General features: G+C 44.7%; 1 protein-coding gene across 1 annotated transcript in view; it reads left to right on the top strand.

Annotated features, from left to right (window-relative positions):
• The first annotated feature begins 7,994 nt into the window (after positions 1 to 7,994).
• The window catches only part of HS3ST4 (heparan sulfate-glucosamine 3-sulfotransferase 4), a 438,327-nt gene continuing 423,803 nt past the window's right edge, over positions 7,995 to 22,518 (top strand). The window contains exon 1 of the mRNA XM_025370729.1: positions 7,995 to 9,111. Coding sequence (XP_025226514.1) covers positions 8,375 to 9,111 — 737 coding nt within the window. The 5' untranslated portion in view covers positions 7,995 to 8,374. The remainder of the gene's footprint in view (positions 9,112 to 22,518) is intronic.

The following is a 22,518-nucleotide window of genomic DNA, read 5'->3' as shown; positions in this document are numbered from 1 at the left end:
TTTATTCACCAGCTTTGCCAAGCTTTTTTGTTGGTAGATTTTCTTTGGCCAATAAACATACAGTTGGCAAATAATAGTTGGTTTATTTTTTCCCAACTGTCATGTCTTTATTATGTTTTCTTATCTTATTGCATTAACTGCAGATGCCAGTAGACTGATGAATAGAAGCTACACTGGAAGGCACACTTGCATTGTTCCTTCCATTAAATAGTTTGGTTTTAATATTTCATCATGTTTTGTCATAATGTTTGCTGTTGTTTTTGGCAAATACTTGTTTTCTCTTAGGGAAGTTGCCTTCAATTTAAGTTGCTATGTGTATGTATAATGAGTGAAATGGGTGGATGTTGCACATACTAAAAATAATCTCCTTCTTGCTTTATCTGGCTTAATCCCATTTTTTCCTTATACTGCATATGGACATACATGTCCCTTCCTCTGTGAAGGGTTCTCTCATGCCTGTACTCTAGGTTAGGTGCTTTAATGATGTGCTTCCTTTACACTGTTGGTGGGACTGTAAACTAGTTCAACCATTGTGGAAGACAGTGTGGCGATTCCTCAAGGATCTAGCACTAGAAATACCATTTGACCCAGCCATCCCATTACTGGGTGTATACCCAAAGGATTATAAATCATGCTGCTATAAAGACACATGCACATGTATGTTTATTGCGGCACTATTCACAATAGCAAAGACTTGGAACCAACCCAAATGTCCATCAATGATAGACTGGATTAAGAAAATGTGGCACATATACACTATGGAATACTATGCAGCCATAAAAAAGGATGAGTTTGTGTCCTTTGTAGGGACATGGATGAAACTGGAAATCATCATTCTGAGCAAACTATCACAAGGACAGAAAATCAAACACCACATGTTCTCACTCATAGGCGGGAACTGAACAATGAGAACACTTTGACACAGGGTGGGGAACATCACACACCGGGGTCTGTCGTGGGGTTGGGGGAGTAGGAAGGGATAGCATTAGGAGATATACCCAATGTAAATGACAAGTTAATGGGTGCAGCACACCAACATGGCACATGTATACATATGTAACAAACCTGCACATTGTGCACATGTACCCTAGAACTTAAAGTATAATAATAATAATATAATAATAATAATAATAAAATGTGCTTCCACAGCATCTGGCATTCTGTATTCTCTCTCTCTCTCTCTTGTTTTAGAGACAGCATCTTTCTCTGTCATCCAGGTTGGAATGCAATGGCGTGATCATAGCTCTCTGCAGCCTCCAACTCCCAGGCTCAAGTGATCCTTCTCCCTCAAACTCTTGATAAGTTAGGACTACAGGCGTGCACCACTGCACCAGGCTAATTTTTAAAATATTTTGTAGAGATGGTGGTCTTACTATGTTGCCCAGGCTGGTCTGAAACTCCCGGTATCAAGGGATCTTCTCATCTCGACCTCCCAGAGCACTGGGATTACAGGCGTGAGCCACCATGCCTAACTGTATTTTCTCCCTGTTAGTACTCATCTCATTTTATTAAACTTTAGTGAGGACAGAGGTCTTGCTGTCCGTCTCACTACTTTATCCTCCATGTCTAATTCAGGGCCAGGAATATACTAGTCGTTTAAAACTGACAATTGAAAGAGTGAATACATGAGTGAAACAAAAGGATAGAAAGAGATTTATAAAACTGAACAAAGAAGAATTAGACGTCAAAACACTAATCCAGTTCCAGGTTTGTGCAGGGTTTATGTCAATGAAATTATAGAAGGTCCAATATGAGAAAAGATTTGAATTAATGGCGATTGGCCCCATATGTTTCTAGATGGGAAAATTCCAACATTACGGGTTTATTACGACATTGGAGTTTCAAACCATTGGGAAATAACTACTGCTAGGAAAAAACAAATACTTAGATAGCTTGGTAAAACTATACACAAACATGAATTTCAGATGGTTTAAACATTTATGTGTAGACAATAAACAAAAATGTCCCAGAAGAAAATATAGATGAATATTTACATAGTTTGAGGGATGCCTTTTTCCAGCAAAGGTAAAATACACAAGAAACATCATTGAGACATTGACTACATAATAATGAAAAACATATGTCATCAGAAACACTACAACCAGTTAATTGGTAAAGGCAAATTGGTAATTCAATAATTGGAAGATATATGATAGAAAGAAAACCAGATACCTCTAATAATAAGAGACTTTTTTGAATCAATAAGATAGCAAGCAAGCAATAGAAAACTTATAAAAATATGATAAACATGCAAATAAACATAAAACATGAAAGGTAAATGTCATCTCAAGCTGCTGTAACAAAATATAATAGATTAGGTGGCGTTTCTAAACAAAGGAAATTTCCCTTCCCTTCCCTTCCCTTCCCTTCCCTTCCCTTCCCTTCCCTTCCCTTCCCTCCCCGCCCCTCCCTTCCCTTCCCTTCCCTTCCCTTCCCTTCTCTCTTTCTCTCTTTCTTTCTTTCTCTCTCTGTCTCTCTTTTTCTTTCTGTCTCTCTCTCTTTCTTTCTTTCTTCCTCTTTTTTTTTTTGACATGGAGTCTTGCTCTGTGCCCCAGGCTGGAGTGCAGTGGCACTATCTTGGCTCACTGCAATCTCCGCCACTCAGGTTCAAGTGATTCTGCTGCCTCAGCCTCCAGAGTAGCTGGGACCTCAGGCGCTTGCCACCACGCCCGGCTAATTTTTTGTATTTTCAGTACAGACAGGGTTTCACCGTGTTAGCCAGGATGTTCTTGATCTCCTGACCTCGTAATCTGCCCACCTCGGCCTCCCAAAGTGCCAGGAGTACAGGCGTGAGCCACTGCGCCCGGCCTAGGAAATTTATTTTCTCACAGTTCTGAAAACTGGAAGTCCAAGATCAGGTGTCCAGCGTGGTCCAGTTCCGGCACAGGCTCTCTTTTTGTCTTGCAGATGGCGACCTTCTTACTGTGTCTTCACATGGAGAGGGAGAAAGAGAGGGAGTGGAATAGAGATCATTTCTTCTTCTCCAGCTACAGTCCTATCTAATTAGGATTCTACATGTATGACCTCATTTAACCTTAATCACCTCCTAAAGACCCTGTCTTCCAATACAGTCACATTGGAGGTTAGGGCTTCAGCATTTTGAATTCGGAGGCAGGGAGAGGGGGGCACAATTCAGTCCATAACAAGGAATAAACAGCAAATAAATATAAACATATGCTTGGCTCTTATCTTTATTATTTCCTTACTTCCTGACTCTTGCTCTTTTTCTAACTTCTTGAGTTGAACATGTAGCTCATTTGTTTTAAAATTTTGTTTTGGGGGGAAAGTATATTTGAATCTATAATCTTTCCTATGAGTGTTGCTCAATTCTATCCACCAGATTTTGTCCTGTTGTGCTTTCAGCTCTAAGCAATTTCTATTTCCTATGTAAGCGCAAGGTCTTTTCAATGTAAGGTCTTGTATGTTCATGGCCACTATTATTCTGTTTTAAATCTTTTTACAAGTGTACAATGTTGTCCTTTATCACCATGTTGGCCTCGTCTGGAGGCTTACCTCCAGATTTCCGTAGAGATACTTTGATTTGTTTGTTTGTTTTTTTGTAGAGATGGGGTTTCACTAGTTTGCTCAGGCTGCTCTTGAACTACTGGGCTCAAGTGATCTTCTTACCTCAGCTTCTTTAAGTGCTGGGATTGCAGGCATCAGCCACTATGTCCAGCTTACAGATATACTTTTTAATCAACAGGTGAAAGATGAACCGAGGAGATATAGTTGCTATACATGAGACAAGAGTGCTGCCTATATTTCCAGGAGACTTTTCTTTTGTAACTGATGGGGCTTTTAATCTTTCATTTATCTACTTTTGTGAAGGGGATTTCTAATATTGGAGCAATGAAGCCATCTTGGTCAACAGCACGGAAAATTAATAGCATGCGTGCTTTAATCAGTCAGGTAGTCTAGGTCGTGCTGTGGTAATGACCAAGCCGTAAGTCTCAGGAGCTGAAAACAACACAGATCTATTTCTTGATCATGTACCTGTCACGAGGGGCTGGATCTGTATTATCCTTAATCAATGTGCGGGATTGAGTAGTTGGGTACTGAAATAGTTTGGATGTGTGTCTCTGCCCAAATCTCATATTGAATTGTAATCCCCAGTGTTGGAGGTGGGGCCTGGTGGGAGGTAAATGGATCATGGGGGCAGATTTCTCATGAATGGTTTAGCACCACCCCCTTGGTAATATTCTAGTGACAATGAGTGAGTTCTCTGAGGTCCATATCATCTCATGCCTTGCTCTCTTGCTCTTGCTCTGGCCATGCGATGTGACTGTTGCCCTTTCACCTTCCACCATGATTGTAAGTTCCTGAGGCCTCCCGGAAGCCAAGCAGATGGCAACATAATGCTTCCTGTGCAGCCTGCAGAACCGTGAGCCAAGTAAACCTCTTCTCTTTACAAATTACCCAGACTCAGGTATTTATTTATAGCGGTAAGAAAAAGGCCTAATGCAGAAGCTAAGACCCTGTATTCAACCCTTTTCTTCTGCAATTGCTAGGGAGGGAAAACAGACCCTGGCAAATCTCCTTCTGGCTCTCAAGGCTTCTGCCTGGAAGGGACAAACTTCACTTCCGTTCACGTTTCAGTAGCCAAAGCAGCCCATAGTCACACCTAACTTTAAGGGGCCAGGGAAGTACATCCCTACCAGATGTCCACAAGGAGACTGGACAATATTGGACGAATGTCAGAATGACCACCACACACTGTACTGTCCTTTCCAAAGCCAGTTTTTGCTGTTTGTTGATTTTTTAAAATTCCCTTTAGTTATTTCAGTTACTAGGAATCCTTCCAGTGATTTTATTTTATAGAAAATAAGCAAACAAAAAAACCTAAAACTTTACCAATATTCCAGAAGGCATTAGACTTGACATTACAAATGCTACAAACAGAACATCTTAGGACAGTGAACTTTAGCTGATACACTGGGATAGTTTTAAAGAAAGAGTACACACATATTTTTCAAGAATAAAGTTTTAATAGGAAAAGGAAGCAGAGCATGGCATGGGCCAATATTTAGATTTGAATAATTATTGATAGCCTCCCCATGTTGGGCAGTGAGCCAGGGATTTTTGCATATTCTAGCTAATTCAATTTAATTCTTTATAAAAACAATTTGAGGTGAGTCTTATCCATTATTTATATATGCAGAAACCTAGGCTGAGGGAGGTAAAATGACCTGTCCAAAAGCCACTTAGCTAGCAAATGACAGCTTTGCTCGAACGTTATCATATGATACTACGGAGACAGAAGAGAAGAATGTAGCGTGTGTGTTTGGACAGCATGCACCGTTTGGTTTGGCAGGACTGTGAGATACACCAAAGGTAGGGGGAACCTTGAGTACCAAGGTAAAGAGGTTGGAGTTTATTAGTTAGGTAGTGAGATAATGGTTTTTCGAGTCAGAGGGGACATTGGTAGAGCTAAGAAACATTGCCTCAGAAACATTGATCTGCTATTGTTGTCTAGGATGAATAGAAATGAGGCAGAGTGAGGCCAGGTGACCAGTTAGAGGAATTCTGTGGGTGTTGGCAGGGGAAACAGAAAACTATCTTCCATCGAGTCTTCAGATCCATTGGGAATGGCTGGATGACGTCGAGTTCGCCCTGTGTAGGTAGCTGCCACTTTTCATTGTAGGTTTCTCAAGGACTTGCTCCTAGAAAAAGCCTGGCGCAAAAGTAGATAAAAAATAGGCAACTGCTTAAGTGTGAAATTTACAAAGTACCTCTCCAAAAGAGCCCACCTCCTCTCCATCACTTGTGGGCCTGACACTTTACCAAAGGGGCTCTATTCTTTCAAGAGTTTGTTATTAAAGCGTGACTATCTGAGGATCGGAGGCAAAAGGAATACTGAGAAATGTCCCTACTAGCAGTGTCAAGGCAAGTGACATAAATGTGTGTGGGGCAACTTGTACGACACTGTGAAAACGTCAGCATATTCGCTCTATCTAAAGGGGTAGCAGCTTCTTGGCTCTGAGGGAGGGGCTCAAAGTCCTGGATCTGCTGATTTTTCAACAGTAATGTCCTCTCCAAGGTTTTTTTTTTTTTCTCTCTTTTGGGAAAACCCCCAATTTAAACTATTGCAGCCTGTTTACATTTTTTAATATCACCGTGCTGGCCACATTCAGATCTCCATTTGCCACTGTTGGTTTTGATGCCATTTTACCAAAACCTTTCCAAATTTGAGAGCCATCTTTAGTAAAACTGGGCATGGAGCTGATTCGTTTGGATTGCTGAGAGGGGCGATAGAAAAGTTTGGGTGTTAGGCAGGAACTGCAAGGAGGACCTGGGCCATATGCCGGACATCTAGTGCCTGGGCCTTCAAAGGGAGACTGGCCGCTGACATGGCAATATCTGTTGCAACCCAGGCTTCCTGGACGACCACCTTGGAGCACCCCTCCGAGCACAACAAGGGCTGGGCAGTGCTTGTGTTTCTCTCCGTTCCAGTTGGCCCCTTCCCATTGACATTACAGTAACGCAGTTGTGTGCTGTTTGAAAAAGCATCCCTAGTTACACAGAATGATTTACAGGACACCAGACTCTGCATTTCAGAGGTCTCCAGTGTACCATAAAAAATATATTATAAAGGAATAATCTTTATCTGAACTAAAGCTGCAGTGAAGGAAACTCGTGTCCAGCTGAGAGCAGCAGTGAGCTTTTGTTCACTCAGGGAAAAGTCCGTGTTCTTCATCTTATTTGATTAATATTTTTTTTTCTCTTTGGCACTAGGTATCTCGTTAATATTTAGACATTATATACATTATCTTTCAACTGGTTTTCCTGTTACGTGATCAAACAAAATCACAGATGCCAGTCACAACAGCCAACAAGGGGAAAGCAGCCCCGTCAGGCACCCAGCTGTGGCTGGGGGGCAAATGGGACTCACTAGAGCCACCCCCAGGAGGCACCTGGCGGAGATCTGTGCAGAGTCAGCCCCTGTTGCGGAAAGCAGAGTTTGCTGGAGTGCCTCAGTTGATCACTTTGTCTCTTTCTCCCATTTCCCTCACTTCCCTGAGCAAGATGCAACAGGAAGCAAAGCCTAGTTGTGAATCTTCCAAAGCCTTCTGATGTTTACCATTTTCCCCCAGGAGAGGGAGGTGAGGGGTGGAGATCTCTCTGCAAAGAAAATACACTTAAAAAATTTCAGCGAGGCGATGCACAGACACCCTGCAACCCAGCTTGTCTCTGCTTATTAGGTGTTCAGAGCGACAATGGTCCCACACTATTTCAGTCCAGGAAACCATGAACTCCGTTAGTGGCAATGCCCCCGAAGAGGCGCAGGTGTGTGCACCTGTGATTAAGTGTGTCGAGGATTAAGTGATTAAGCCTCATCTCTTGGAGCAGAAACTGTTGTCACCTGGTGATGGGACAGAGGGAAAAGCTCTGGGGCTCGGAAACCTGGGGGCTTGTGTCAAAGCTCCACCCATCAGGAGCTTCAAGAGAAGATGGGGGTGGGGGGGGTGGCTGGAAAGATGGAAGTTGGGATGGAAAGCGGTTGTAGAGAAGGATTCACTTCTGGGCCGAAGGCAGGAGGATATCCCGGGCGAGAGAAGGGAGGGTCGGGGATGGGCTGAGTTGGAGTCCCAGGGGAAAAGCGGAAGCGAGAGCTTCGTCACCCGCTTGCTGTCTTCCAGCTCCCGGTGCGCGGCACCGGCGGCTGGCGTTGGGCTCTACCTCTCTAAAAGTACTGGGGCAAAGGAATGGAGAACACGGCGTCCCGAGCTCCCAAGGGAGGGGAGTACGCGAGGTGGGGTGGGTAACACCCAAGTGAGTGTATGCTGGGGGGCTGGGGGGCACGATCTCCGCTCTCCCGGGTGCCCCAGCCCTAGCGCACGCCTCCGCTCCTGCGCCCCCCTTCGCAGGCGCGCGCGAGGCGCACCCCCCTTCCCTCGGCGGCGCCGGGCGCGCGCCCGGCCCCCTCCTCCTCCCCTCCGCGCGTCTCCTCTCTCCCGGCAGAAAGTTAGCAGCGGGGAAGGAACTCGGGGCTGCAACAGCGCGCGGCGGCGGCGGCAGAGGCTGAAGCAGGAGCCGCAGCGGAGCTGGGGAAGCGGGGGCGCTGCAGACGGAGCAGGTGCCGCCGGCGGGTCCACGCGCCCCCCTCGGTCCCCTTGCCTGAGGCTGAGGGGGGGGCACTGGTGCGGGGGCCACCCGGACTCGGCGGGCAGCCTGGGGCGGGGGGCCATGCGGCCGGGCTCCCCCCTGGCGCAGCGGGACAGCGGCCAGGGCCGGGGGCGCAGCGGCGTCGCTTCATGCAGCCGGGGCGGCTGGGCAGCGGCGGCGGCGGCGGCGGCGGGGGCGGCGGCTGAAACCATGTCCGGGCAGCGCCGGGGGCTGCCGCCGCCGCCGCCGCCGCCGCGAGCCGGGAGCCGCGATGGCCCGGTGGCCCGCACCTCTTCCGCCTCCGCCTCCGCCTCCACCTCTGGCCGCGCCGCCGCCGCCGCCCGGCGCCTCTGCTAAGGGGCCGCCGGCGCGCAAGCTGCTTTTTATGTGCACCTTGTCCCTGTCTGTCACCTACCTGTGCTACAGCCTCCTGGGCGGCTCGGGCTCCCTGCAATTCCCCCTGGCGCTGCAGGAGTCGCCGGGCGCCGCCGCCGAGCCCCCGCCGAGCCCGCCGCCACCCTCTCTGCTGCCTCCCCCCGTGCGCCTCGGCGCCCCCTCGCAGCCACCCGCGCCGCCGCCGCTGGACAACGCGAGCCGCGGGGAGCCGCCCGAGCCCCCCGAGCAGCCCGCCGCTCCCGGGACCGACGGCTGGGGGCTGCCGAGCGGCGGCGGAGGCGCCCGGGACCCCTGGCTCCGGACCCCGCTGGCCCCCAGCGAGATGATCACGGCTCAGAGCGCGCTGCCAGAGAGGGAAGCGCAGGAGTCTAGCACCACCGACGAGGATCTCGCAGGCCGGAGAGCGGCCAACGGGAGCAGCGAGAGGGGCGGCGCCGTCAGCACCCCTGACTATGGGGAGAAGAAGCTGCCACAGGCGCTCATCATCGGGGTCAAGAAAGGAGGGACTCGCGCGCTGCTGGAGGCGATCCGCGTACACCCGGACGTGCGGGCGGTGGGCGTAGAGCCCCACTTCTTCGACAGGAACTACGAAAAGGGGTTGGAGTGGTACAGGTAGGACTCTGGGCTCCGCGGGCTGGTGGAGACGCGTGGGGGAGACGCGGAGGGGAAGCCGCGGCTTTCCACACCCTTCGAGCATCCAGGCACCGTCCCGAGAGGCCCGAGCCCCCGCGAGGGCTCTGCAAACCCTGGCGGCTTTGCTCAGGGGGATCGGCTGAGAGGGCTGGACTCCAGCGAAAGATCACTTTATTTCAGGGCGAGGAGAGGAGGTGTCACCCTGCCCTGCCTCCCGCGCTCCTCATCCAAGGAGGTGCTGTCTGAATCTGCCCAACTCCCAGCCTGGGAATCCCCAGCCCTCGTGCCTGCTGGGTGTTTCCGAACCCAGGCTCTTGCGGGATTCTGGGATTCTGGGCTGAGGACGCTGAGGAGTGAGACAGGATGGCTAAATTGACTAAGGGGATTTGAGGTCCCCTGCAATCTCTTAAAATCACCCTCACATGCATTTGCGTGGCTGGAATTCAACTTGAGTGTGTTAAGGTCAGAGCAAAATGAATAGGGAACAGTTACAAAGATCATGCTGGCGTTTTGGCTTTCTAGTAAAGAAAGGATGCCTCCCACCTCCATAACTTTCCATCCCCCTTGGCTGAATGAGCACGGAGTTGATTTTGCACCAGAAGCCTCAATGTCTGCATGACAGTTGGTGCCCTGAGAGTTTTTATGCCCCAGACCGTGCCCTGTCTAATCTCCGCCTCCTTCGCAACAGATTGGAGCTTCTGTTTTGTGAGATGTTCATCTCCCTCCTTTCCCACCGTCTGCCGGTGGTGAGAGAAAGGGAGAAGAGAGGACTAGAAAGTTAAGTGCAGGTAAAATAAATTAATACTCCAGCTTTCCTGCCAGCCATAACATTTTAAACGGCACTGGTGCAGATGCCCCAAACGCAAACCTCCTTCGCCTTTGTTTTTTCCTCTTTCTCTCTCTCCTCCTGTTTTATATCTTTCTGGGAAAGAGATCTGCATGGCTGGCTCCATCTCCATTCCATTTCGGTAATTAATTGCGATTGTCAAACAGAAACACAGCCTTTGTCAGCTAAAGTGATGTTATCATCTTAGCAGAGCCAATAGGTAGAATAAAGATTGTTTCCTGACAGGTTGCCTGCCCGTTGAAGGGATGTGCTTTCTAGGTTTAAATTACAGCCTGGGAAAGTTTTAGAAATAACTTAACTTCAGAGATATATAATAAATGTGTGTATTATGATTGATTTCTTCCACTTTAAAAAATATGCCTTACGCTTTAAAAGCTTGAGAGAAGTACACTTAGGCATAAACATTCCAGCACATTACAGAGAAGCAGCAAATGTGTCTGTTAATGTCTTGTCTGTTTCAACAGAGAAAACTAATTGCAGTATTTTAGGAGGCTTCAAACAGCCCTTTCCTATCAAAACATAAAACAGCAAATGCCCAATTTAACTGGAAAATCAGTATTTATAACATCAGAAGCCATGGCTTCCAGTTTGTGATCATAATTAAAAAGGTGTTAGGATGATTAATGCAGCAACAGCAAAATAAAGAAGGGGCATGATGTCTGGGAAGGTTTTAGTTGTTTAATTGCTGGTTGTAGGAATGTTCTGGTTTCTTCTGTGGGGTAGCTTTGGCCTTATGAGGGTAATTGCGTTTTTTTTTTTTTTTTTTTTTTCCACTTCTAATTTTAGAATTATGAGAATTGTCAAATGCCCTTTCAGGGAGGCAGAAAGATCAAATCTTTCCAAGATCTGAGGTGGTTGGGTTTGTGGCAGCTGGAAATGGGGGGGGGGGGGAGTGTTTTATTTGGGTGATTTAAAATAAAGTGAATGAAGGGTGTGTGGTGGAATGTGTATCAGGAAGTCCCATCACCGGGTCTGGAGAGTGTTCTGAATGAGAGAATAGAAGATGCCAGATTTCCTAGATTCCTTTTTGCTGGTGTTAGGAAGAGAAAGTATAGAAACTACCTTGCTTGACGTGGCTCCGGAACATATTATTCCAGCGCTGTGGTATGCCCAGCCTCCTACTCCTAACCAATGCTCGTGGTATTTGGGGCTCGGTGTCAATATTTGGTAGCCACTCACAGAACTGTGAAGGTGAAGAGGTGTGGATAGAACAAGATTCCCCTGATCCTCACTTAAGGGGACCATGTGATGTCTCTGTGTCCTTCATCCCCACCCCAGCATCTAGCCCCGTGGTGCTGATTGAAAGCGTTGGACACAAAATTCTCTTACGAACAAGCTGCCTGCCAATACGTGTCTGTCTAACACAGAGGGAATCATTAGCCCCCCAGCTCTGCTTTTGGGAAGACCAGTTGGACCCACAGGATCTGAGTGTGCTGGGACTGCTTTGGACGGCTCTCTAGCCTTACCACAGACAGCAGTGCTTTGAGGCGTTTGTGAAATTTTCATCAGTTCCATCTATCTCTTCAGACTCCTGTCTCACTCCCGTATAGAAATAGAGGCAGCATTCTCACTGTATGGTAGAAAAGGAAACAGTGGCATTGATTCGGTATCAGATGGCACTGATCAGTGGCATTGATTCCAGTGTCAGAAACGCTTTCTCCTGGTTTCCTAGTCTGACTCTTCATCTTTTAAATGGTGGCATCTCACACCTGTAATCCCAGCACTTTGGGAGGCCGAGGAGGGTGGATCACGAGGTCAGGAGACCGAGACCATCCTGGGTAACACAGTGAAACCCCGTCTCTACTAAAAATACAAAAAATTAGCCGGGCGTGCTGGCGGGCGCCTGTGGTCCCAGCTACTCGGGAGGCTGAGGCAGGAGAATGGCGTGAACCTGGGAGGTGGAGCTTGCAGTGAGCCGAGATTGCGCCACTGCACTCCAGCCTGGGAGTCAGTGAGACTCCGTCTCAAATAAAATAAAATAAAATAAAATAAAATAAAATAAAATAAAATAAAATAAAATAAAATAAAATAAAATAAAATAAAATAAAATAAAATAAAATAAAATAAAATAAAATAAAATAAAATAAAATAAAATAAAATAAAATAAAATAAAATAAAATAAAATAAAATAAAATAAAATAAAATAAAATAAAATAAAATAAAATAAAATAAAATAAAATAAAATAAAATAAAATAAAATAAAATAAATGGTGGCATCTGTACCTAAACGGTGTAATTCCTTCCTATACCGGGTATGCTAGCTGGAATCTATTGGACTTATTAGAGATCCACGGATTAATTAAAAGTTTTATTTTTTCCCCTGTTTATTTATTGTTATTTTGTTTAAATGTGCTTCCAGTAGCCTATGAATTCTGTGTGTGTTTCTGGTTTTTGTGTTTTCAGCAAGAGGGAGAGCCAAGAAGAAACTGGGGCTGCTCTCTGCACAGCTGGCTTGGGATTTTCTCATATTCAACTCAACAGCCCTGGCAGGTTCACTTCCTCAGTGTCACTTCAGTTATGTCTAAATCCGGGTTTTGCTTTCCTCCTATGCTGTTGATCTAATGTGGTATAAAAATAATCTGAGATTAGAACGTGTGCATCAGATTTTCAGGGCAAGATAGACTAATGGATTGGGATGCATGTGTTAAAATCTACGAAGAAGCAAGCCTCACTTGGTGAATTGACACAGGCCAGGATTAATAAATCGGGTGAGCTTAAACCCTCCATGCCCTCTTCCCTCTCCCTTTCCAAAAACAGGCAAAGCCACACAGTGCAGTTTTCAGAATGAGCTTATTATAAGCTCTCTAGGCAAAGACTTTAAACTCTTCCGAGGGATAGGACCTTGAGCCAGGCCAACGGGCTGCCACTGCAGATCTCATCAAGGTGACAGAGATGACATGAGCTGTTTTGTCTCTCATGGTTTACAGAGCGTGCAGTAACCGTGACCACTTTACAATGGAAGCCATCCAGCCCCAGGGCAATGGGAAGTGATCTTCCATGGTTTTTGTTTGTTTGTTTGTTTGCTTTTTTCATTTTGAGATGGAGTCTTGCTCTGTCACCCGGGCTGGAGTACAGTGGCATGATCTCGGCTCACTGAAACCTCTGCCTCCTGGGTTCAGGCGATTCTCCTGACTCAGCCTCCTGAGTAGCTGGGAGCTCTTCCATGGTTTTAAGTTGTCTTCACTGTCACCCATTCCATTGGCTAGGGGAAAGTAACTCAGGAAAACACTCTACAAAGTCATGCTTATGCTACCCAGAGGAAAATGGTCAGTGTTCAGCAGCATATTTTGCATGTGACAACTGGGGAGAGAATGGAGAAGGATAGAATTTCATTGGTGTTTATTGAGTGCCAGCTATTGTGGCAATTGGTGCTACCTACCATTATAAACCTGTTATTTCATTTGAGCATTGTGATGATATGGTGATATATGTAGCAGCATTTCCGCTTTACAGGTGGCTCCGAGAGGGTAAATGATTAGCTCAGGGTTGCTTGACTATTCAGTGCCTGCGCTGAGATTTGAACCTGCTGTCTAATTTCAAAGTGCTGATGTCTTCCCCTGTACCACACTGCCACACATCAAGTACTAGGAAGCATATATCCTGTGTTCGTTCATTCATTCCTTCAATTATTTAAAAAACATGTACCATATGCCCTGCACTGTATTAGGTACTGGGGATAAAGTGATGAATAAGATAGATGAAGCACCTGTTCTCCTGGAACTAACATTTTAGTAGGAGGGTTGTAGAGACAGCAAACAAAGAGCCAAATGACATGTAATACAAATTCTGGTGGTGATAAAGACTACAAAGAAAAACAAAGTAATGCATGGCCCAGAGCTGTTTTGTCCAGTATGGTAGCTACTGTCTGTCTGTGGCTATTGAATGGGTAAAATGTCCAAATTGAAATGTGCTGTAAGTATAAGATACACAGAATACTAAATTACTCAGTAATTTTAGATTGACTACATGTTGAAATTATACTCAGATCAAGTAAAATGTCTTGCAATTAAGTCCGCCTCTTTTTACCTTTTCAATGTGGCTACTAGAAAATTTAAAATTACACTTGTGACTCACATTATATTTCTGTTGGACAGCACCTGTGTGGTGTAGTGTTTTGTAAAGTTTAGGATCATCTGGGGATCTTGTTAACATGTAGATTTGGATTCAGCCAGTCTGAAGAGGGGCCTGGGAGTCCATATTTCTCTTTCTTCTCCTTTTTTTGAGACAGACTCTTGCTCTGTTGCCAGGTTGGAGTGCAGTGGTGCGATCTCTGCTTCAAGCGATTTGCCTGTCTCAGCCTCCTGAGTAGCTGGGACTACAGGTGTGTGCCACCACACCCAGCCAATTTTTGTATTTTTAGTAGAGACGGAGTTTCACCATGTTGGCCAGGATGGTCTCGATCTCTTGACCTTGTGATCTGCCTGCCTCGGTCTCCCCAAAGTGCTGGGATTAGAGGCGTCAGCCACCGTGCCCGGCTCAGGAGTCCACATTTCTAAAAGGTTACTAGATGCTGATGCTGCTGTTGCTGCTGCTGCTGTCTGGATCTCACTTTGAGTAGCAAAGTCCTGGAAAGTAATTGGGGAATGTGTGTGTGCATGTTGGTTATTATTATTAAAAAAAAAATTTTCTTTAAGACAGGAGTCTCACGTTGTTGCCCAGGCTGGTCTCAAACTCCTGGCCTCAAGGAATCCTTTGATCTCAGCCTCCCAAAGTGCTGGGATTATGGGCGTGTACCATGATGCCAGGACAACATACGGGTTATATTAAGTAGGATGATTAGGGAAAAACCTCTCTTTGGAGGTTATGTAAATGGAGTAACAGAGTAAGACCCTTCCGTGTGAAGACCTGGGTGGAGAGGTCTCCACTTGGAGGGAACAGCAAGTGCCAAGGCCCTGGGGTGGAAACAAGCTTCATGGCCCTACAGAATGTTCTTTTATGATTCCAAAAGCACTGTTTTTGTCGCTGGACAAATCTGGGTTCAAAATGTGGCTTTGAGACTTATAAATTGGACGATCTTGGCTGGATAACTTATCTGACATCACTTAGCTTCAGTTGTTTATCTGAGGGTAATTACTTCCTTTTGGATTGTTGGGAGGAATAAATGAAATAATAAAAGTGAATGTATTTTCTAAACAACATGAGTATCCTAGAGCAGATATCCAAATATAGTCTCAACTACTGAATTTGTCCATTTCTCAAACCATTTTAGTGTCATATATGCTCTCCTTTCTATCACAGCTGTCATAATATTGACCAGATAGTCTGTAACTTGGGATGGTTTGGGAAAACCCAAATAATGATTGGCTTTGCAGTATGCACCTCCTTACCCTTTTAAACCAAAGGTCACATAACTTCAGGGCTCAGGCAGGTCGTATGAATGAGTGAGGTAGCTTAGGTGGAGAGAAACTGAAGTGGCTGCCTGTGCTCTGGCTGAAGGGAAAGCCACTGCTGCAGTCCAGCTACTTTTTTTCCAATGTGCAAACGTGGCATTGGGGTTATGAGATCATCCCCTTTGTAAGAGAAACTGGAAATCCGGGTTTTGATTTGAAATCTTTTGATTTTTAATATTGGCAACAGATTTAAGTTTCTTAAAAGCCCAGTGGGGGCCAACATTGTGTGACAAACAAAATACATCTGCGGGCTGGATACAGCCAGCTGGCTACCGGTTTGTGACCTCCTGTTTAAACTCATTTCAGAAAACAACTGGCATGCCCATACCCTGTGTACCCTGTACAGTGGCCAGAATCGTGGCTTACGTGTGCTATTTTAGTGTAGGGTTTTTTCTTTTTCTTCCTTTACAGATTTTGCAACAGCATGGGGGAAATACCTCCCGGATATATTGCAACAACCACAAAAGCCTGATATAAGCAAGAACATTGAGGCAGAAAAAAGAAAATTCGCGAATACATTCCTCTCTGTTCTCAATTAACGTTCTCTTGAAACTGGGGAAATTCTCAATTTTTCACTCGTTAATCAGGAGTGCTTGTATTTGATCTTTATTGATAACTTGCACTTATAAAATAGATTATGCTCAGGTGGATTAAGATCATAGATTTAGAAAAATTGGATTCCAGACTTGGCTTTGCCACATACTAGTTTTCTTGGACAACAGGGTTACTTATATTAATCTGTTTCTTAGGTGATGAAGGTGTGTTAACTCCGTAGGGTCCATTCACCTATGAAAAGACTTTGATTCCAAAACACCTTTCTGTATTAGACCCTGCAGAAAGAGGAAGCTATAGAATAGAAGCAACATGGTTTGGAGCACATTTTGTATGTCTGAGCCAGAATCTATTGGACAAATTATTTAATATAACTAAGCCTCAATTTCTCCATCTGCAGAATGAGCTCAATATTACCCGCTGCCAAAGGATTACATGAGGATGATATGAAATGGCTTTCAAAGTGCCTTACGTAGAGCTTGTGACAGATTAAATGTCTCACTCCTCTTCTTTCTTCTCTCTCCCATTTTTCTCTTCTCTCTTACTCTTCTCCTTCATTTTCCTTCAATGCCTTCCTTTATCCTGAGCATCAGTACTTGGGGCCATCAGTACTGAAGGCCCTAAAGAGAAAGCTGTAATGCATTGTTCATTTGAATATAGTCTTTTATTTCAAGATTATGTCTGAATGAGGGATTTTAAACCCTGAAGCAGCTCTTAAGTAGCTCTCCAGAGAATAATCAGAACCGGATTCCAGAATTTGGTCTATTGTAACTTGAGCTGAAGGAGGAAAAAAGTATGATTTCATGAGCTAACTGTAGCCAGAATTCTCCACAAAAGAAATGGGGTAAGGAGGTGGACAGGTTCTGTGGACTTCCACGCTGACATTCTCTTGAGCCTCCAGTAGGAATGGATGCCACTTGCCCCGGGTAAGTTCAGAGGCATTTAGGATGCCAGGAGCCTGTTTGCCTTTGGTGCTTCTGCAGAACGGAAGGTGTTTGGGAATGCAGGATTGCTCACCAAGACCCTGTGAAACTCTCTGTTTTGAGATTTGGCTGCTTTCACCGGTGTTCTCTAGACATCCTAACATGATTTATTTATTTTTATTTTTTATTTTTGTAAATCATACCAGGCATTTTCACTTTTAAATCAAGTCGGGAGAGAGGCCTCGAGACTTTAGATGAATGAAAGATTGCTACGGTTGTTTGTCAGAAAATTTTAAGGGTTTTGGTTTTGCATAATGGATGATCTCTCTGGAACGGATTGAACCACCGCCCCGTTAAAGTAATCTCCTGATTTCATTGGTTTTTGCGGTTTAACAAGCTCCTCTATAACTGTCTTGGGAATTTCATTCTGAAATTATAATTCACTAAGGGAGCTTTTCAACCCATCCTGACATTAATTAAAAGAAGGTGGTTTGCTTTTTTGTTGTTGCTGTTTATACTCACTACTTAGGACTTACTTGCCTTCAAATTTTTTTTCAACCTTAATATTTAAGAGTATACAAGGAAACAAAGCAACATGTGAATTAGACAATGTTTTATTCAGTTGCAAATGACAGAAATTGAACTTACACTATTGTAAACAACAAAAAAAGACGATTGATTGCCTTATGTGATTGAGAAGTCTGTGGATAAGTTGGCTTCAGGAAAAACTGGATCCAGGGGGTCAAATGATGTCACTAAGCCCCTGTCTCTTTCCATTCTTTGCCATGTTTGCCTCTACCTGACTTCATTCTCAGACAGGCTGTCTCACCACAGTTTAGGCAAGATGGTAAGAAGCATTCCTAGACAAACATATTTTATGTTTATTGATCTTTTTGGAAACAGTTTTTCTTAAGAGCTTCTGTAGGAAATTCCTAGAGATGCCTTGGGCCCAGGTTGGGTCCTGTGCCCCATTCCTAAAGCAATATTTGTGTGGGATTCTAATCGGGCCTAGGAGATGTAGCCAGCCCTTTGGCTTGGGGTGGTGGTGAGAGTAGAGAAGCGGGGTTCTCTGTTCTTTATGGTGAAACTGTTCCATGTAACTGCCCTATTGCAGCCACATGAAATAGTTTCCCTATAGAGAAAGAGGGGTTCAAGGGTGCTATTTTTAGAAAAGGGATTAGAGGGATTAGAGAGACTGGAGGAGGTGCAAAGGGTGTCTGGGGACTTGTTATTTAGTTATTAATTCTCTGCAGCTGTTATTTAGTTATTCATTCATGTATTTATTCGTTAAACATGTATTATCAATCATGTGCTATGTGCTGGGCTGAAACATGAACCAATCATGGCCAGTGATCTGAAATAACTCACAGAATGGAGAAATGGACATATAAATGATCACATTGAAAGGTGTTATCAGTCTTGACAGAATGGGATTTATTCTAAGAATGGAAGGATGGTTCAATCTTGGGGAATGTAGTAATGTGATTTATTGTTAATATGGGCAAATGAGAAAAATCTGTGATTTATTTTATGGATGCTAAAAAGATATCTTATAAAAAGAAATACGTATTTCTGATTTTCAGAACAATCTGCTATTAAAATAGGGTCATACCTAAAGCCAGCATCATCTTTAGTGGTTTAACACTAGAAGCATTTCCACTAAATCCAGAACAAGCCTGAAATGCTCATTATTGTTACTATTATTTAACCATTGTTCAGTAGTTATTAGATAATACAATTAGAAGAGCAAAAGAAGAAAGCGGGGAGGTAGAATTATTACTGTTTGCAAGTAATTTTAACTTTTTCTTTTTGGAAAACCTAAGATTACCAATCCTCCTTTGAATCTACTAGAAATAATAATAGAATTCATTAAGGTGGCTGGTAAGGAAAAAACAATGTAAAATTTATAGATTTCCTATATGCTTATGCCACCCATTGCGAAAATATAATGGGAAAAAATACTATGTGTATAGAACCAACCAGAGAGACAAAATAATGAGGAATTAATTTAGCAGAAATTGCAAGGGACTTGTAAAAACAAAATATTAATACTCTGCCAAGGGGCGCTGGAGAGGACAGGAGTAAATGGAGAGATATCCTTCTCTAGGGTGGCATTTCTTTCTTTTCCTTCCCGCCTCCTCCCCTTTCCTCTCTCCCTTTTCTTTCCCATTCTTGTTTGTTTGTCTAAGTCATTGCTGCCTAAATTGAGATCAGATGTGTTTGAGGGTGATCTGAAAATACTGTTTATATAAACTTGACCAAAATGTACTTCATATATGGGATTTCCTTACTTTGCACATTTTATCTGACAGAGGAAAGGGTAGCAAAACAACTGTCACTGTTTAGATTCATAAACTATTATAATCCCTTGCAGAGGGGCTTGACTGCCTTACACACCCAATTCAGGGGTAGAAGGACCATGCTCAAGGAGTGGATTAAGAGTTGTGCTGATGGCTCAACTTGACTCTCAAGAGTTGAGTGCGGCAGCTCATACTTGTAACCCCAGCATTTTGGGAGCCCGCGTCAGATGGATCACGAGGTCAAGAGATCGAGACCATCCTAGCCAACATGGTGAAACCCCGTCTCTACTAAAAATACAAAAATTAGCTGGGCGTGGTGGCGCATGCCTGTAATCCCAGCTACTCAGGAGGCTGAGGCAGGAGAATCGCTTGAACCCGGGAGGTGGAGGTTGCAGTGAGCCGAGATTGTGCCACTACACTCCAGCCAGCCTGGTGACAGAGCGAGAGTCCATCTCAAAAAAAAAAAAAAAAAAAAAAAGAGTTGAACTGGTGCACTTTAGTCAGTGTGGATGCACTCATGCTGCCATATAGCAAAAAGCAAATCAGAGACAAACCATGGTTATTTTAGGATGGGACAGGGAGATGGAGATTCGGATCCAATGGAATAACAGTCGCCGTGATAGTGGCAGCACTGGTGGTAGACGATATTGTATCGTGTGTGCCAGCCTTGGCTCCAAGTGTTGAATTCCTTCAGGCTTCACTGGCACCTCGTGAGGTAGGCACTGATATTACCCACGCCTTACAGGCGAGGGAACTGAGGCACGGTGCTGGTAAGTCACTCGCTCAAACTGTGGAGTTAGGATTCAAACCCAGGTGTGTGGCCTCAAACATACGTTCTTCACTTTGTTTGTCTCAGAGCTCATTTCCACTGGACGTGGTGTCTTCCAGCCTCATGGGAGTAAATAATAAGCGTCAGCATTTCCCTGCTTTTGAGTTCCAGTGTGCAGATGGACAGGCTGCTGTAGGAGGCTTGCCCTCACAGCAAACAGTGGAAGTGGTTTTCTTTCTGTTCAGGGACTATGCCAAGCTCATTCCCACTTTAGGGCCATTTTATTCTCGTTTCCCTCCTCCTGGAATATTCTGTCCCCAGATCCCTAAACTACTGGTATCTCCTTATCTTTCCTTTAGGTGTTGGCTGAAATTTCAGCTCCTCAAAAAGGCCTTTCCTGACTACCTAATTTAGATAACTTCTTCCACTTCTGAGCTTGTTAGGCTGTTTTATTTTCTCCAGCACATCTATTGCTCTCCAAATTTATCCTCATTACTTATCTCCCCCTCACTAGAAGGTAAACTGCATAGGACCAGAAATCGATCTTGTCCATTTTGTTTCGAGCCAGAGCCCAGAACAGTGCCTGGCAGAGAGTAGACGCTCAATACCTGGTGATTTATTAATCACCAACGATGAATCAGTGAATTCATGAACAAAAAGAGTACCTTGTATGTACAATACTCCAGGCTTCTGGAAAGAAAGAACCCTTACATTTCTTGAGAAGTCTAGCTAAGAATTGTTTCTCAGCTTTTTCACATACTCTTTCTTTTGCAAGACTATTTTAGGTGCAGAAAGAGAAACCCACTCAAATAAGCTGTGTGGGCTAGCTAGTCTCCCCCAGAGGTTCCCATAGCACACAACATTATTTCATTTATTCCTCACAGTGGCCTCATAAAGTGGATGTTTTCATACAGAGAGATTGAGACTTTAGAAGGGCAAGTGACATTCCTGAGGTCCCACAGCAGGATGTCCTGAGCTGGATGTCTTATTTATTTATTTATTTTTAGAGATAGTGTCCCACTCTGTTGCCCAGCCTGGAGTACAGTGGCATGATCATAGCTCACTGCAGCTTTGAGCTCCTGGGCTCAAGTGATTCTCCTGCCTCTAGTAGCTGGACTATATAGGTGCACCACTATGCCTGGTTAATTTAAAAAAAAATTGCTTTGGGAGGCCAAAGCAGGTGGATCACCTGAGGTCAGGAGTTTGAGACCAGCCTGGCCAACATGATGAGATCCCGTCTCTACTAAAAACACAAAAAATTAGCCAGGCGTGGTGACAGGCGCCTGTAATCCCAGCTACTCGGGAGGCTGAGGCAGGAGAATCGCTTGAACCCGAAGGCAGAGGTTACAGTGAGCTGAGATCATGCCATTGCACTCCAGCCTGGGCAACAAGAGCAAAACTCTGTCTCCAAAAAATGAAATAAAATAAAATAAAATAAAATAAGATAAAATAAAATAAACTAAAAAAATAAATAAAATTGTAGAGAAGACGTCTTGCTGTGTTGGTTGCCCAGGCTAGTCTCAAACTCCTGCACTCAAATAATGCTACTGCCAAGGCTTGCCTAAGGCTGGGATTACTTGTGAGCTACCGCACCTGGCCTCGGGTGCCTTCCTAGCATTCCTGGTCTGTGTTGCTGTAGCAAAGTTGTAGGAGATGAGCACAGATTATTCCTGATAGGCCATTGTGCTCTCTGAGTAGTTGGATCGTCTTTCTCTGGATGTATTATCAAAAGTATCTAATTGCCATGTAATAATCAGTCCATGACACAGAGGCTCCCCTGTTTGACTCGTGTTACCTTCTATAGGTGTCAGCACACCATTCCCTCCAGGTTAAAGCTTCTGCAGAGGGTTAGAGATTTGGGAGCCCCTGGAGATGAGGAAATATTTGAGTCAAGCTACCTGGGCACCTCTGTCATAGGACAGTTTGATTGCTTGGAGCTATGTGGCATTTTGAAAAGGAAGCTGGGCCGGGCGCGGTGGCTCATGCCTGTAATCCCAGCACTTTGGGAGGCCGAGGCAGGCAGATCACAAGGTCAGGAGGTTGAGACCATCTGGCTAACATGGTGAAACCCCATCTCTACTAAAAATACAAAAAATTAGCCGAATGTGGTGGCGGGTGCCTGTAGTCCCAGCTACTGGGGAGGCTGCAGCAGGAGAATTGCTTGAACCCAGAGGCAGAGGTTGCAGCGAACTGAGATCGTACCACTGCACTGCAGCCTGGTGACAAAGCCAGACTCTGTCTCAAAAAAAAAAAAAAAAAAAAAAGAAAGAAAGAAAAGGAAGCTGAAGCTGGAATCGGAAATTAAGAATTTCAGTCTGAGTTTTGCACCTTCCTTGTTTTGTGTGCATACAGTAGTGTTTAGAGCCTTTGTTTTCTCATCTCTAAAATGGGAATAACAAATCTCTACTAACTCCACAGTGATTTTGCAGGTAACAATCTCTACTAACTCCTCAGTGATTTTGCAGGGGTGGAAGAGTGACTGTGTGTTGGGATCGACTTCGTCTACACACGTTTGTTGTTATTAATCCATGCACGTTTTCATGAATTCCCCCAGGTTATTGGTTTTCTGGAATGTTGCACTCCAGGGAGTACCTGAAATACAGGA

This window comes from Theropithecus gelada, chromosome 20, assembly GCF_003255815.1.
Source record: "Theropithecus gelada isolate Dixy chromosome 20, Tgel_1.0, whole genome shotgun sequence".
Lineage (NCBI taxonomy): Eukaryota > Metazoa > Chordata > Mammalia > Primates > Cercopithecidae > Theropithecus > Theropithecus gelada.
Note: the sequence above shows the minus strand (reverse complement) of the source record. Positions and strands in the feature narration are given on the sequence as shown.